The sequence below is a fragment of the Lissotriton vulgaris genome, chromosome 2_1, assembly GCF_964263255.1.
Source record: "Lissotriton vulgaris chromosome 2_1, aLisVul1.2, whole genome shotgun sequence".
Taxonomy (NCBI): domain Eukaryota; kingdom Metazoa; phylum Chordata; class Amphibia; order Caudata; family Salamandridae; genus Lissotriton; species Lissotriton vulgaris.
In genome coordinates this window covers 647,477,765-647,492,949 of record NC_141687.1, presented here as the reverse complement: position 1 = coordinate 647,492,949, position 15,185 = coordinate 647,477,765, and the positions used below count along the sequence as shown (strand labels likewise).

The following is a 15,185-nucleotide window of genomic DNA, read 5'->3' as shown; positions in this document are numbered from 1 at the left end:
AAGAACGCCAAAAGTCTGCTCTGCATAAGGAATGATGTGAAAAAGGTATTATATGATGTAGCTGGTGTAGGGTCTGTCGCTCTTACCGTGGATCCACTCTTTCATTTTGTCGAAGCCCACAACAAGCTCTTCGTTCAGCTAAAAGCTTTTTTTTGTAAGATGGGGTTTGGTAGAGGATTGCCCTCTAAGAAACCTGAAAGTTGGTACAATGAAGCTTGTATTCAAGCTAGACTGGAATTGGGCACAGCATTAAAAATGCGGGATCCAAACCGTGTAAGAGGGGCTCTGGCTTGTATAGGAAAGTGCAGAAGGAGGCGAAAAGGCTATGGGATGAGGGCAACTGGCAGGAGCTTAAAGATGCATGTATGGCAAGGAACCCAAAATTATTTTGGGATACGTACAAATGGGATAGAGGTGGGTCCGGATCGCCCACAAAATAACGTTGCTCAACATTTGTGGGTTGAATATTTTAAATGGCAATATGCTGCTTGTGGCAGTAACCTAGATGGTGACACATTTAAATATACTTTTTTCCAAGAAGAAGTCTTTACCACGGAAGATGTAAATAGGGCTCTGGAGACTGTAACTGAGGGGAGAGCACCGGGCATCGACTGTACCCCCGCAGATCTGTTCTTAAACGATAAACAAAAATGGCGGGTATATATTGTGCATCTGGCAAATGCTATCGCCCAAGGAGCGACTGTCCCCCTTTCTTGGAAGGGGGCAGAAATCGTTCCGGTATATAAAAAAGGCGACAAATTGATTGCAGGCAATTACAGGCCTATTAGCCTGATTGATTCCATTAAAAAAACAAGCATTTGCAATGCAATAGGGCTCGCATTAGTAAAGTTTGAGGGATTATTATTGTAAATGACAAAGTTTTTTTTTTTTAATTTTAACTTGTGGAAAATTCTAACTTTGGCATTTACAATGCTAATAGTGTTAACCTCATGCGCGCTAGCGGAATTCCGCTCCTGCGCTGAGATTTTTCAAATCGCACTTTGCGTGACGAGCTGGGCTCGTCATCAGTGTGCGAGCGGGCTACACCATGACGAGCCCAGCTCGTCATCAGCCTCGAAGGGGTTAATTAGTGGAAATGTGACAGCTTCTGTTTGGACATGAGCACACATTGCTTCCGATATTAAAGATGGCAGTAAATGCACTGTTTTTTATTTAGCTATCTTTGAACAGTACACCGAAGGCTGCAAAAACTTGCACTTATGGTTGAGGCTACGTTTGCGCGTTTCCTGCCTTTTCATATTTTTGAAGTGGTTTCTGTTCACTGAAACCGTATCCGGTTTGCGAGTATACAGGGCAGCTTCCTTTCCCTAGTTTTTCGAATACCTTAATTTATGTTGAAGTACAGTACTTGAACGTATTGTGATATTGTTTTGTACTTTTTATCTTTAGGCTGACCACTGTGCATGTTGTTAACCTTTGATAGATAACAGGTCATTGTAATACAGCATGTACATTGTATGACTTTGATGTACACTTGTGTGCATTGTCGTCCGGTGGTGTGGGTGATTTGCGTTAACTGGCTGGGCGTTGCGTGGGTGAGTGGTGTTGCGTGGGTGTGAGTTGCACTGTGTGGGTGTGAGTTGCGAGGCATATGTTAGAGTGGCGCTGCGTGGGTGACTGTGAGGACTTGCTGGTGTGATAAGGGCACGTACGTGTGTATGTGAGTTGTGCACGAGAGTCACGTTAGAGGGAGCAGAGCGTGATGGGAGTTGGCGTCTGTATTGAGAGATGAAAAAAATGAGAAACCGAGTTAAGGGGGGACAGAAATAATGTTAAAAATGTAATTGAATCGAAGGAAAATAACATTTAAGTTGAATAATGGTCAAGGAAAGACGACCTTTTGAAAAATTACGTAAAAATCTAATAAGAAATGGTATTAAGGAAGGAAATTTTCATGGCGTGTGAATGTGAAGGGAGGGGGTGTGTTTTAAGGTGTGGTAAGTGTCTATGCGTGCAGTACATCAAATGTACCAAAATAATGAAACTTTCCTCTTAGATTTTGATGCAAGTACGTAAACAGCAAAGACCAAGTCGGGAAACAACATTTACAACGTCTGATGTGACTGTGGAAGTTCCGTTGTTTCTTTTCCTTGAGTTCCTATTTGCAATTCATAGGGGATGTCCGGCAAGAGATAAGAATCTTTATAGCTCAACTTAAAGCACGCCAGTATCCTGGTGTGGTTTCGTGACCGACGGCCCCATCCCTCCCTTAAAAAGAAGATGTCCCACCCACACATTTGCAGCTGAAGTTTGCATCTCACAGGGGATGCCCGCCAACAGATAAGAATCTTAATGGCTGAACTGTAAACACTCCAGTCTCCTGCTGTGGTTTTGTCAACACACTCCCCCAGGCCTCCCTTTGAAAAAAAAAAACATGATGGACCACACAAATGTCGATTTATTTTGTTTGTTTGTTACAAATGTTCAGTGGTTAAGAGGACATAGTGAGTAGGTCTTTTTTTTTTTTAAAGAATATTAAGACCCCCATGTGAAGGTTTTGTGCATCAGAGTAGGGATGTGGCTGTGGGTAGTGTGTGAAATGAGACAAAGTGTGACGCCAGAGAATGCTGGGGGGAGAAAGTCTGCGAGTCAGACAGATGGCCGTGAAGTGTGACATGAAACGACTGCAGCAGGGCCTGTAAAATAGAGGTTGCTTGCCAACTCTGCTATTACATTTTTAAATCCCACAAGTGGGTGGTGTAAAGCTGTACTGCATTGACATTTATGCCATTTCTTCACGTCGTGTGCTCTACTACTGTGGGCTCCCTAAAGCACAACTATGCGAATTAATTTGACAAAAGGAGGAGAACACATGCAGAGAGGGAGGGGTGGGTGGCATTCTCTCACATCTTAAGTGCCAAAATTGCGAGCAATAATAAAAAGTGGCGTTGCGTGGGTGAGAGTGAAGCTGCATGGGTGAGTAGCGCTTCATGGGTGAATGTGGCGCTGCGTGGGTGATTAGAGCTGCGTGGGTGAGATTGGCATTGTATTGCTGAGTGGCGTTTGTTCATATTAGCCGTTTTTGAACAAGAAATACTTTATTTAGGTACTTGAAGCAAATTTTGGACAAAGAACTAACTGTGACTCTCGAGGTGCATTTCATTAGTGCGCACTGTGGTGACAGCAGAGCTAGGAAGCGAGGCAGGGCCTGCGGCCCTGAATAAGTGACAGGAGTCCAGTAGTATGTGGTTACAGCAGAGCCGGGAAGCGAGGCAATAAATGGGTGCACGGATTAAGCGAGGCAGGGCCTGTGGCCCTGAATAAGTGACGGGCGTCCAGTAGCATGTGGTTACAGCAGAGCCGGGAAGCGAGGCAGGGCCTGCGGCCCTGAATAAGTGACGGGAGTCCAGTAGCATGTGGTTACAGCAGAGCCGGGAAGCGAGGCAATAAAAGGGTGCACGGATAAAGCGAGGCAGGGCCTGCGGCCCTGAATAAGTGACGGGCGTCCAGTAGCATGTGGTTACAGCAGAGCCGGGAAGCGAGGCAGGGCCTGCGGCCCTGAATAAGTGACAGGAGTCCAGTAGCATGTGGTTACAGCAGAGCCGGGAAGCGAGGCAATAAAAGGGTGCACGGATTAAGCGAGGCAGGGCCTGTGGCCCTGAATAAGTGACGGGCGTCCAGTAGCATGTGGTTACAGCAGAGCCGGGAAGCGAGGCAGGGCCTGCGGCCCTGAATAAGTGACGGGAGTCCAGTAGCATGTGGTTACAGCAGAGCCGGGAAGCGAGGCAATAAAAGGGTGCACGGATAAAGCGAGGCAGGGCCTGCGGCCCTGAATAAGTGACGGGCGTCCAGTAGCATGTGGTTACAGCAGAGCCGGGAAGCGAGGCAGGGCCTGCGGCCCTGAATAAGTGACGGGAGTCCAGTAGCATGTGCTTACAGCAGAGCCGGGAAGCGAGGCAATAAAAGGGTGCATGGATTAAGCGAGGCAGGGCCTGCGGCCCTGAATAAGTGACGGGCGTCCAGTAGCATGTGGTTACAGCAGAGCCCGGAAGCGAGGCAGGACCTGCGGCCCTGAATAAGTGACGGCGGGGGCGGGGCAGCAGAAGCCTTTGATCGTAGCTTCAATTGCCCTTACTAGTTTCCCCGAGTCAGGGCTTCTCTCATCTCCTCACCATGCTGCTTTGGAGAGGGCTTCTTTGGCCATTGTAATGCGTAGGGCAGTCGAAGTCCTTAACCTCCAGCTGCCCACCTTCGAGGTCAAGACCAATTTTCTTACATAATACCTTCCACAAGGAGAAAACATCCTCTGGTCCACTTTAACTTTTTAAGGCGGCCCTTATAAATACCATTTTGGGTGCATGGGCCAAACCGTGCTCTGGCTTCCCGTTCAATCGCCAGATTGCATGATGCCTTCGACCTACCCCAGATGACCCTGCTGTTGTATCACAGCTCCCCTATCCTGAAAGCTTGAGAGTACAGACTTCTGAAGGAATTCCAAACTACCCCCCTGATCGGGAGTCAAATGGGTGACGACTATTGGAAAGAGCGTCTTCTCTTCCACCATATTGGTGCTTTGATCTGTAAATTCCAGCTGCCTCCTGGAGTGCTATTCCCATGCCCTTGGGATTCGGTGGCTTAAGTGCTTTCAGGTGTACCTGAAGATCTCCGACCTCTCTAATCACAATGCACTATTGTCTGGACAGGCAGGTTTGCAGAGAGGGGCATCTTGCCTGCTCAGGACTTTCTGGTTTGAGACGATTCACAGACCCACCTCGCAGATTCCTCACTGACCCTCCCGGTCCCTCCATTTTTTGATTGCACTCTCTCTATTAATAAGAAACAAAGTCTAGGAATCTGGACACCAGTCAACCAGTTTGCTATTGGGGTTCTGCGTCTATTGCCGTGCACAGTCTCAAAAGCAATCTATGTCCGCACACGGAAGTAGCGCCTATATAACCTCTACACATAATTTATGGAGTCCAACACCACCATTGAGGAGCCGCACAGCGCCACCCAATGGCACTCTGTCGTACTGTTAAAATGACATCCTGTCTGATCCCTGGGGAATATTCTAAATGTGAGAAATCACTGGTTAGTGGAGTCTCTACCAAAAAGAACACTATTGAAGGTAAGTAACTTGTTTATTGTGAATGTTGTTTGACTTTTGAGTTGTAACCTCTTGCCCAGTCACATTACCCCTTATGAAATCTTTGACTCCTTGCCCTCGCTGTCCTGATGGTGCAGAAAGAGTGTATTTCATCCCTTTTTGCAGAGCCCTGGTAGGGCAGTCCCTGAAATTGACCTCAGTCACCGTGGTCTGAGAGAAAGAGGTGTTTCAAAGGTAACATATTTATCAAGTGTAAAATTTAGTTTTTATTCCTTTATTTGTATGTTTACTCATAACATTTTGTTTATAAATAGGCTGACCGGAATGGACCGCGTTTTAAAACCGTTTACAAGAATACAGAACAAACTATGAATGTAAGTTGAAAGAATGTAATATTTTATTGTTGATTATATACTTTTAATAAATCTCTTGCTGAGTTGAATAATTTTACAAGCAGTACCCAATAATCTAATTGCCAATGGAAATGTGTTGTTTGTGAAATGATTTCACCGAGAGTAAAGTGTGTGATACAAGTACAAATGATGGATTATGCACAACCCTGTAATAAAACGATGAAGCAGTTTTACTTGTGTTCCTATGCTATTGTGTGCTGCGGGAAAGCAACATCAGGTGATTTGGCTTCTACCTTGTTCCAGATGTCCGCTGTTTACTTTCAGAAGGATAGCGGCATTATTACGAGTTACAGCACTTTTTTATGTTTATGGTGTTTGTTGTTTTGCTTTATATTTAACACCATTGTCATCAATAACCCTATGTTGCTGCTGTGCCGACTCCCTTCTTATCACTGAAAGAATGCTGAGTGGGCACCACTTTAAATCACGCACTCGACTCTCGAAAGCAGGAGTTTGTTGTACCAACGATAAAAGAAATAGCCCCAACATGCTGGGTGTTGTTTCTCCCTGCACGTGGGATGTAACTGTACATTTTCCCAGGGGCGTAACACAGGCCCCCTCAGCCTCTGCGGTGCGTGGGGGGCTCCAAGCTCCAGGGGGCCCCCTCGGCACTGCAATCTGGCCGGAGACCTCCTGGTTGAGCTCGGAGGGGGCCCCTCTACATACCGTGCAGGGAGGCCCCCTCAGTTTTCGTTACGCCAGTGCATTTTCCGTACCTGTATCAGCTATGCTTTGCATGGTGCCCAGGCAGGGTAAATGAGTGACTATCGCCCTGCCCAAAAAAGGACATGGCGACAGTTTCTCCGACCTCGCAGCACTTTAGCAGAGGTGAGACGTTTACAAAGGCGGAGTTGTGAGCATATTCTCTTGCATCAAAAAGGTCCTGAAACGCCTTTTCCTCAACCAATACTTTACCGACCAAGTCAACCACCCTAGGCATCAATAACATTATGGGCTCCCCCACACTTGGAAATTCAAGGGTGTAGGTTGTCTGACTGTTTTAAACACCTCCATCCCCCCCCCCCCCCCACTGGATACATAAGTATGATGTCTTTGCTTTCATCTTCATGCATCCTCATGTCATGCGATGTTATGCAATAAAACGCATCACAGGACTGAAAATTAAAATCGATGTATATCTCTCTGCTGGAATGGAATAGAGAACACTAGATCCTTAATTGATATAAAGTAGGTTTTATAGGGATCAACAAGGGAGTAAATAAACCACCCCTCAATTTGAATGATATTCTGAATGGCAGTAAGTTAGCGAGCAAAGTGAGTAAGCATCAACCTGCATAAGAAAGTTCATGGGTCACTCCAAGGAAATTTTGGAACAACAATGCCATATGGTGCAGTTTATTGCATTTTCTATCCAACATCCTTTCTTAGCTTTCCTTGCATCAAGCCACCTTACATCGAGCAGTCATATTTTCTTCGCCATTGTCTTCCTTCATTCTATCTTCCCTTCAATCACAGCTTTCCTTGTACATTTCCTACCCTTTTCTTCCATCTTTGTTTTAATCCTTCTATCCGTTGTGCTGTCCTGCCATTAGTCCTTCCATTTTCTGTTTTCAATTTCATCCTTTTTCCTTTTCATGCACTCTTCTATCGTTCCTTCTATCATTTATCTTCAAATTCAAATTCTTCCTTCCAAGTTTGTAATTTCCTTTTTTCTTTCTGTCATCTTTTCCAACCATCCATGCTTTTTCATCTTCTTTAATTCCATCCTTACACCTTTCCTGCTCCACTTCCTTTCTTCTATCTTTACTTTCTTCTATCTTTACTTTCATCTCCTTCCTCCCTTCAATCTTTTTTTTTATCTTCTTCCTTACTTCTGTCTTCATTGTATCTGTTTGCATTTATTACCTTCTGTGCAAAAGACCTTGGAGTCAAACATCAAAGCTGATAGGGAACATAATATTCCTGTGAGCTCAGTATCTGATAGAGATTCCGCAACTTTGAATTCTCTCCAGGCACCAAACTTTTCAGCAGCAGTACCTCTGCGCATCAGCAGTGGTTTTTGCACATCACCGTAGCGACGTTGTCAATGCATGCAACATCACTAAAATCCATATATTATGCCCTCCTATGCGCGGACGTCCGTTTCTTCTTTTCTCCGTGGATCCTGTCACCCTCAAATTACTTTCGCACTCCAGGGACCGCCTGCACAGCTGCTCCAGGGGCATTTCCTGTGGAAGAGTTCTCTCGCCACCTCCCACGCTAAGTCACAATACAAACGGCAAAGCTGCGTCATTCCCCCCCTTCACCTGTGGAGTCAAGAAAAGAGTCTACTCTTCGCCTCCCCACATATCCTATTTTATTAATATTAATTTTACCTTCATAAGGTTTTGGGTTTGCACCTCCCTCTGGAGTGCACCTAGGCCCCAAGGAGGTACAGGAGGCCGAGAATATGGCGACGCCCAAAGGTTCACCCTTGGCATCAGTCCGGCCTGTAGATACCCTATCTCTTTCTATGCTGGTAAACAGCCCTTTGAACTTACCACCTTCAGCGCCTGGCTCCAAACATATGACGTCGATGTCGACACTGATAGTGCACTGCCCTCCCAGGCTACCACTTTTAGTGGCTACACCTGATTGTCTGACGCCCATAACTGTGCCACTAGACGTCTCACCACTTTCCATCGCTGATGCCAATGATTGTGCCTCTCAATGCCGTATGGGGTCAAGTATGATGCCGATGTAGCAGGCTGGTTCATGAATCGATCCTGGGCCATGTGAAGATCGTGTCGAACTTATACATTCTTCCCTCTCTGACCCACCCCTAATGGGTACCAGTTGGGTTTTTGAGTTGGGTGAAGCAAGAGGTTTGCAGTCTTCCCCTGCCTTGGACCTTCTGTCCCACATCTGGATTTGCTTCAGAGCAAGCTCCTCGTTCCATCTGTAGAACGTGCTATTTCCTATAGACTTCTTCCAGCCCCTGAAGACCTGTCCAGCTCATAAAGCATCCTGCTCATCATAGCCTTGTGGTTCAGGCTGCTTTGACTGCCCAAAATATTGATTCTGTTCTGCCTACACCTCCAGACAAGGAGGCTAAAAGACTGGAAACTACTGTCAAGCAAATTTTCGTCTCCACAAGTTCAGTTGTAAGGTCCATTAATACTTCTTGTGTCCTTGCCCGTTTCACTCATGCAGTGCGGAATTCTTTGGCAAGGCTACTACCATCCCTTCCAGAGGAGGGACAAGGTGCACTTACTTCCTTGCTCCCTGATAGGCGACAGGCGGCAAAACTTATGATTTGTTGAGGTATGGATAGCACTGAGCATCCATACCAAGCATGCCGAGCTCAGCGCCCTCCTGAAGAAACCGACCAACCTCAAGAACTTCCGCCCCATCTCGCTCCTCCCTTTTCCTGCCAAAGTCATCGAGAAGACCGTCAACATACAGCTCACCGCATCCCTCGACCCCTCACAGTCCGGTTTCCGAGCCAACCAAAGCACTGAGACCGCCCTCATCGCAGCCACCGACGACATCAGATCCCTGCTTGACAATGGGGAAACAGCTGCCCTCATCCTCCTGGACCTCTCTGCAGCATTCGACACAGTCTGCCACCGCAATCTAATACAGCGCCTCAGCAACATCGGAATCCAAAGGAATGCACTGGAGTGGATCACCTCGTTCCTCGCCGGAGGAACCCAGAGAGTCCGCCTCCCCCTGTTCCGATCCGCAGCCACCGAAGTCATCTGCGGCGTACCTCAAGGATCCTCGCTCAGCCCCACCCTCTTCAACATCTACATGAGCCCCCTCGCAACCATCGCATGCCAACACAACCTTAACATCATCTCATACGCCGACGACACCCAGCTGATCCTCTCCCTCACCAACGACCCGGCCAATGCCAGAGCCAGCCTACACGAGGGAATGAAGGACGTCGCCTAATGGATGAAGAACAGCCGCCTGAAGCTGAACTCAGACAAGACGGAAGTCCTCATCCTGGGATCATCCCCCTCCGCCTGGGACGACTCCTGGTGGCCCCCCGCCCTGGGCACCACCCCCAAGCCAACTGACCATGCACGAAACCTGGGCTTCATCCTGGACTCCGCCCTCTCAATGACCAGACAAGTCAACGCCGTATCGTCATCCTGTTTCAACACCCTGCACATGCTTCGAAAGATCTTCAGTTGGATCCCCACCGAAACCAGGAAGACGGTCACCCAGGCACTCATCACCAGCCAAATGGACTACGGGAATACCCTCTACGCGGGAACCACCGCCAAATTACAGAAAAGACTTCAACGCATACAGAACGCCTCCGCACGACTCGTCCTGGACATCCCCCGCCACAACCACATCTCCGCCCACCTGAGAGACCTGCACTGGCTCCCCGTCAGCAAGAGGATCACGTTCCGACTCCTCACCCATGCACACAAAGCTCTCCATGACCTTGGCCCCAAGTACCTCAACAACCGCCTCACTTTCTACACGCCCACCCGCCAGCTACAATCGACAAGCCTCGCCCTCGCCACCGTACCACGCATCTGCAGAACCACCGCCGGAGGAAGATCCTTCTTCTACCTGGCGGCTGACCCAGGACCATCTCTCCTTCAGGAAGCAACTCAAGACCTGGCTTTTCGAGCAGTAACGGACCCCTCCCCCCCAGCGCCTTGAGACCCTCCGGGTGAGTAACGCGCTATACAAATTGTTCTGATTGATTTATTGACTGATTCTGTTAGAAATATGGCTTCTTTTGTGGCACTCACTGGTTACGCAGGGTTGCACACTTCTGGGTTTTTCTACATGTGGTTCAACAAACATGGTTAGACATGCCATTTGATGGCACGTATCTATTCAGCACCCAGGCGGATTCTGCTCTGCAGCGTTTCCGCAATAGCCGAGGTGGCACAGATTCATAGTTCTGTTTTTACTTCCATCTGCCTTTATCCTTTTCCACTGTGCAGTTGCACAAGGGGGGGAATTGGTCTTTTGTTTTGTATACATTATGAGAATTTTATGGCAGGATCTATGGTGTTTATACCACTTATGGTGAAATCTGATTGTGGTGTTCCTGCTTTCTACAGGTATTCTTATTATTTTAACACTGTCAAGGACAGGTTGTTTCTTTTTGGAACCCTACGTGGGTTTAATGCCTAGAGTATAGTTTTTATCTATTTCTCTGATGATGGGCTCCATGCTCAGGAGATCTTTTTCTTATAGTAAGGGACGTTACCTATGTCACCTGCTCCTTGGGGCATTTTCCAGTATGTTTATGAGCATCTTTATATAACTTTTGGTATCCCTTATAAGGGAGCTTTTACTGGCGCCACCCCTTCCGCTCGGATCGGATCGTTGGGTACCGACGGATAGGTAAGTTCTAGTGAGCTTTCACAGATTATCTTTTAGATGAGGAGTATTGGTAGTGAGTGCTTTCTATCTTCAGTTAAAGGAAAGGCTTCCCATTTTTCAATTGCAGTAATGCTTTAACACAGATTTTCGGGTCCGTCTGACACTCTTTAGACTCGGGCCAGTTTCTGTTATATGATGTAGCAGTCTGTGTTGCATACAGCACTGGTCACTGGGTAATATTCGTTTACCCATGGCATCAATATGACTGTAATGTTCCCACTTGGGGTATTCACTTATCATAGACACTTAAGAATATATATTTCCTTAGCATATGGCATACAATGTTTTGTCATCCCAGGCCTCCTTTGCGGGGCTTTACTGTACCATCAATTGTGGTGGTTAAGTGACGGCGGGTGTTCCGTGGCGGGTTTGGCTATAAGTCTATCACACTTCAACTGGGTTCAGCGTGTGTAGAGCGATTTGGCTGGACACAGAAGGATGGTGCACTAACTGTGTCCTTTTCTTTACACACCAGAGCGGGGCCTCAATTTCCCGAGCAGTTGCCGGGCGAGGTGAGGTCTTCACCCACACAAAGCTGGGTGAGTATCACTATCAGGAAATGCCTCTTAGTGGTCAAGCTAATATGCTTAATTGTTTTGCAGAACGCAAATTGTTCTTGCAGGTGTTTTCTGTTTTGATGGGGTGCGTGGTAATATGTGGATACATGTGTATTAAGGGATACAATGTATTTTTTCTTTTTGATAGGAAGAAGATTTTTCCTGTGATCAGTGGACACTGGGGTTCTAAGGTTTGAGGGGCAGATATGTTTCTTTTAAGTATACCACATGACATTGATACAACTCATTCATTCTTACATGTGTATACACACCTCACACTGTTTTGCAGTAGCTTATTATATGATACAAGGTCCTGATGAAAGCTGGAACAACTTTTCTTTTAAGCTGAAACTAGTCGACCACTTTGCACAGCGCCATAATGTAGTTGTACTCACCCACTACTAGGCGTGTTTTTTAACCTTGACACCTAGATTTATTTCTGCAAGCTGTTCCCTAATCTAGGTAGCTAATTTTATCAAGCACTTTTTCCATAGCACTGCAATTTTTCCATCCTTTTTGTGAGCACTACTGTGGCTGAAATTGCCGCTCTACATGTATGCTACGCCACCTGAAGGTTTAGGCGTTGTTGGGAGCGACCACTTATGCCCATATGATGATATGCCGCCAAATGGGTGGTCTGATGGGATTTTTCAGCCCAGCAGGACTCAATACTCTTTTTCACATTGTGTCCATTTGACTCCCACGCACCTTCCAAATCAGTACACCACCTTGACCTGGTCTTCTCTCTTTTGTTTCATGTTGCTATTAGGGGCATGAGTAGACAGGTCGTAAAATTATTCCCCCTTTTTGACCCTCCGCACATTTGTATTTACAGTATTTAGAGCAACGTTTAGTTGCGGGTCTATTTTGTAAGATGTGAACACATGTTCAGTTCACATCACTTAGCTCCCCTAGTTTTATTGTGTGCGACTTTGTCCGCCCGTCAGTTGCCTCCCCCGCCTCCTTCCACCCCTCTGTTTTACAGTAGTCTGTCTGTTTGAGCCGGCCTCGGTACATCCTTCCAATGCCGTGGCAGGTTGCATCTACTTTATCAATATCGTACCCCAACACTTCTTTGTGCCAAAGCGCTTTCTCTTGTAATTTCTGACAATCAAACTGGTTTTGATCTATCCTTGCCTTTACTATACACCTCCACGATCCGTAGACTCCTCCTTCACTTTTCTATAGCATCACTTCATTTAATACAGTGATTTGATACATATCATTCATAAATGATTTTTCATCCACTGGGGTTTGAGCTTAGAAATTTTCATAACTATCAAGAGGGTTAACTCCTGTCCCCTCGTTGAATATAGGGACGCCGTTAGCACCATCGTGTTACTTTAATTCGATGGGCTCTCTTTATTTACCAAAATTGCCATTCACGCCCTATTCTAGCCTAGCACATGCGCGTGGATATAGTGTACTTTTTACACTACCGCGCATGCGCTCCTTGATCAGTGCCAGTACCGCGAAATCGCGTTCAACTCGGTTCCCTATTAACTCTCTGCCTACTACGGGAAACGAGTATTTTCTTGCACGCACGGTTACTATCTCGATTAGCTAACATATGACCTCTATGCCTGCCCCAATTGGTCGATGAGTGCAACAGTCCTCATATAAAAACGCGCCCGTCGGACCCTCTGGCGCCTCCCCTTCCGCTCGGATCGGATCGTTGGGTACCGACGGATAGGTAAGTTCTAGTGAGCTTTCACAGATTATCTTTTAGATGAGGAGTATTGGTAGTGAGTGCTTTCTATCTTCAGTTAAAGGAAAGGCTTCCCATTTTTCAATTGCAGTAATGCTTTAACACAGATTTTCGGGTCCGTCTGACACTCTTTAGACTCGGGCCAGTTTCTGTTATATGATGTAGCAGTCTGTGTTGCATACAGCACTGGTCACTGGGTAATATTCGTTTACCCATGGCATCAATATGACTGTAATGTTCCCACTTGGGGTATTCACTTATCATAGACACTTAAGAATATATATTTCCTTAGCATATGGCATACAATGTTTTGTCATCCCAGGCCTCCTTTGCGGGGCTTTACTGTACCATCAATTGTGGTGGTTAAGTGACGGCGGGTGTTCCGTGGCGGGTTTGGCTATAAGTCTATCACACTTCAACTGGGTTCAGCGTGTGTAGAGCGATTTGGCTGGACACAGAAGGATGGTGCACTAACTGTGTCCTTTTCTTTACACACCAGAGCGGGGCCTCAATTTCCCGAGCAGTTGCCGGGCGAGGTGAGGTCTTCACCCACACAAAGCTGGGTGAGTATCACTATCAGGAAATGCCTCTTAGTGGTCAAGCTAATATGCTTAATTGTTTTGCAGAACGCAAATTGTTCTTGCAGGTGTTTTCTGTTTTGATGGGGTGCGTGGTAATATGTGGATACATGTGTATTAAGGGATACAATTTATTTTTTCTTTTTGATAGGAAGAAGATTTTTCCTGTGATCAGTGGACACTGGGGTTCTAAGGTTTGAGGGGCAGATATGTTTCTCTTAAGTATACCACATGATATTGATACAACTCATTCATTCTTACATGTGTATACACACCTCACACTGTTTTGCAGTAGCTTATTATATGATACAAGGTCCTGATGAAAGCTGGAACAACTTTTCTTTTAAGCTGAAACTAGTCGACCACTTTGCACAGCGCCATAATGTAGTTGTACTCACCCACTACTAGGCGTGTTTTTTAACCTTGACACCTAGATTTATTTCTGCAAGCTGTTCCCTAATCTAGGTAGCTAATTTTATCAAGCACTTTTTCCATAGCACTGCAATTTTTCCATCCTTTTTTTGAGCACTACTGTGGCTGAAATTGCCGCTCTACATGTATGCTACGCCACCTGAAGGTTTAGGCATTGTTGGGAGCGACCACTTATGCCCATATGATGATATGCCGCCAAATGGGTGGTCTGATGGGATTTTTCAGCCCAGCAGGACTCAATACTCTTTTTCACATTGTGTCCATTTGACTCCCACGCACCTTCCAAATCAGTACACCACCTTGACCTGGTCTTCTCTCTTTTGTTTCATGTTGCTATTAGGGGCATGAGTAGACAGGTCGTAAAATTATTCCCCCTTTTTGACCCTCCGCACATTTGTATTTACAGCTTTTACTTATCACCTATAAGGGAGTTTCTATATAGCTTACTGCATGAGATTCCATTAATGATGAATCTCTTCTTTTTTTTATTATTCTATGTAGGGAGTATTCTTTAGGTGCATTCCGTTGCTTATTGGTTTTGGCTTCCACTGGCTTCCACCGGCTTCCACCAGGACAGTGGAATAGGTGACACTCCTCTGCAGTCCATGTTGCGGCCCTCCCTCCAAGTCTAGCTTTGTCATACTTTCTAAAGTATCCTGTATTTATTTATCAATTTTTTTGCTATTTATCGGCACGCTGGACTTTCATAACTTTCTATGGTGCATACGATTATATTCGCTTTTGTGAGTTTTCACAAAGGTATTTCTTCCCCAAAAAAGGAAATAAAATAAAAATAGATATTTTTAAAAGGATTCTTTTTCTTTTGTCCTGATAATCTTACTGGATTCTTGATCTGAGGTGGTCTACTCCACCATTCTACTCTACACTCTTGTCACTATCCTGGCAATGCCTCTTTCATGCCAGCATATTAGCGATCTTTTTCTGGCCAGTCGCCAAAGACCCTTCATGACGTGTACACCTCTTTTTGTTGAAGCTTTTGGGTAAACATGGCATCAACATCAGAGTCGTTATTCTCTGACAGTTTCCTATGTCAAATAACGGTTTCAT

General features: G+C 46.0%; 1 protein-coding gene across 1 annotated transcript in view; it reads left to right on the top strand.

The window, feature by feature from the left end:
• Positions 1-15,185, top strand: part of VPS13C (vacuolar protein sorting 13 homolog C) — a 2,437,235-nt gene that overhangs the window by 1,032,611 nt on the left and 1,389,439 nt on the right. Inside the window, exon 41 of the mRNA XM_086955811.1 lies at positions 5,383-5,442. Within this exon, the coding sequence (XP_086811937.1) occupies positions 5,383-5,442 (60 nt within the window). The remainder of the gene's footprint in view (positions 1-5,382; positions 5,443-15,185) is intronic.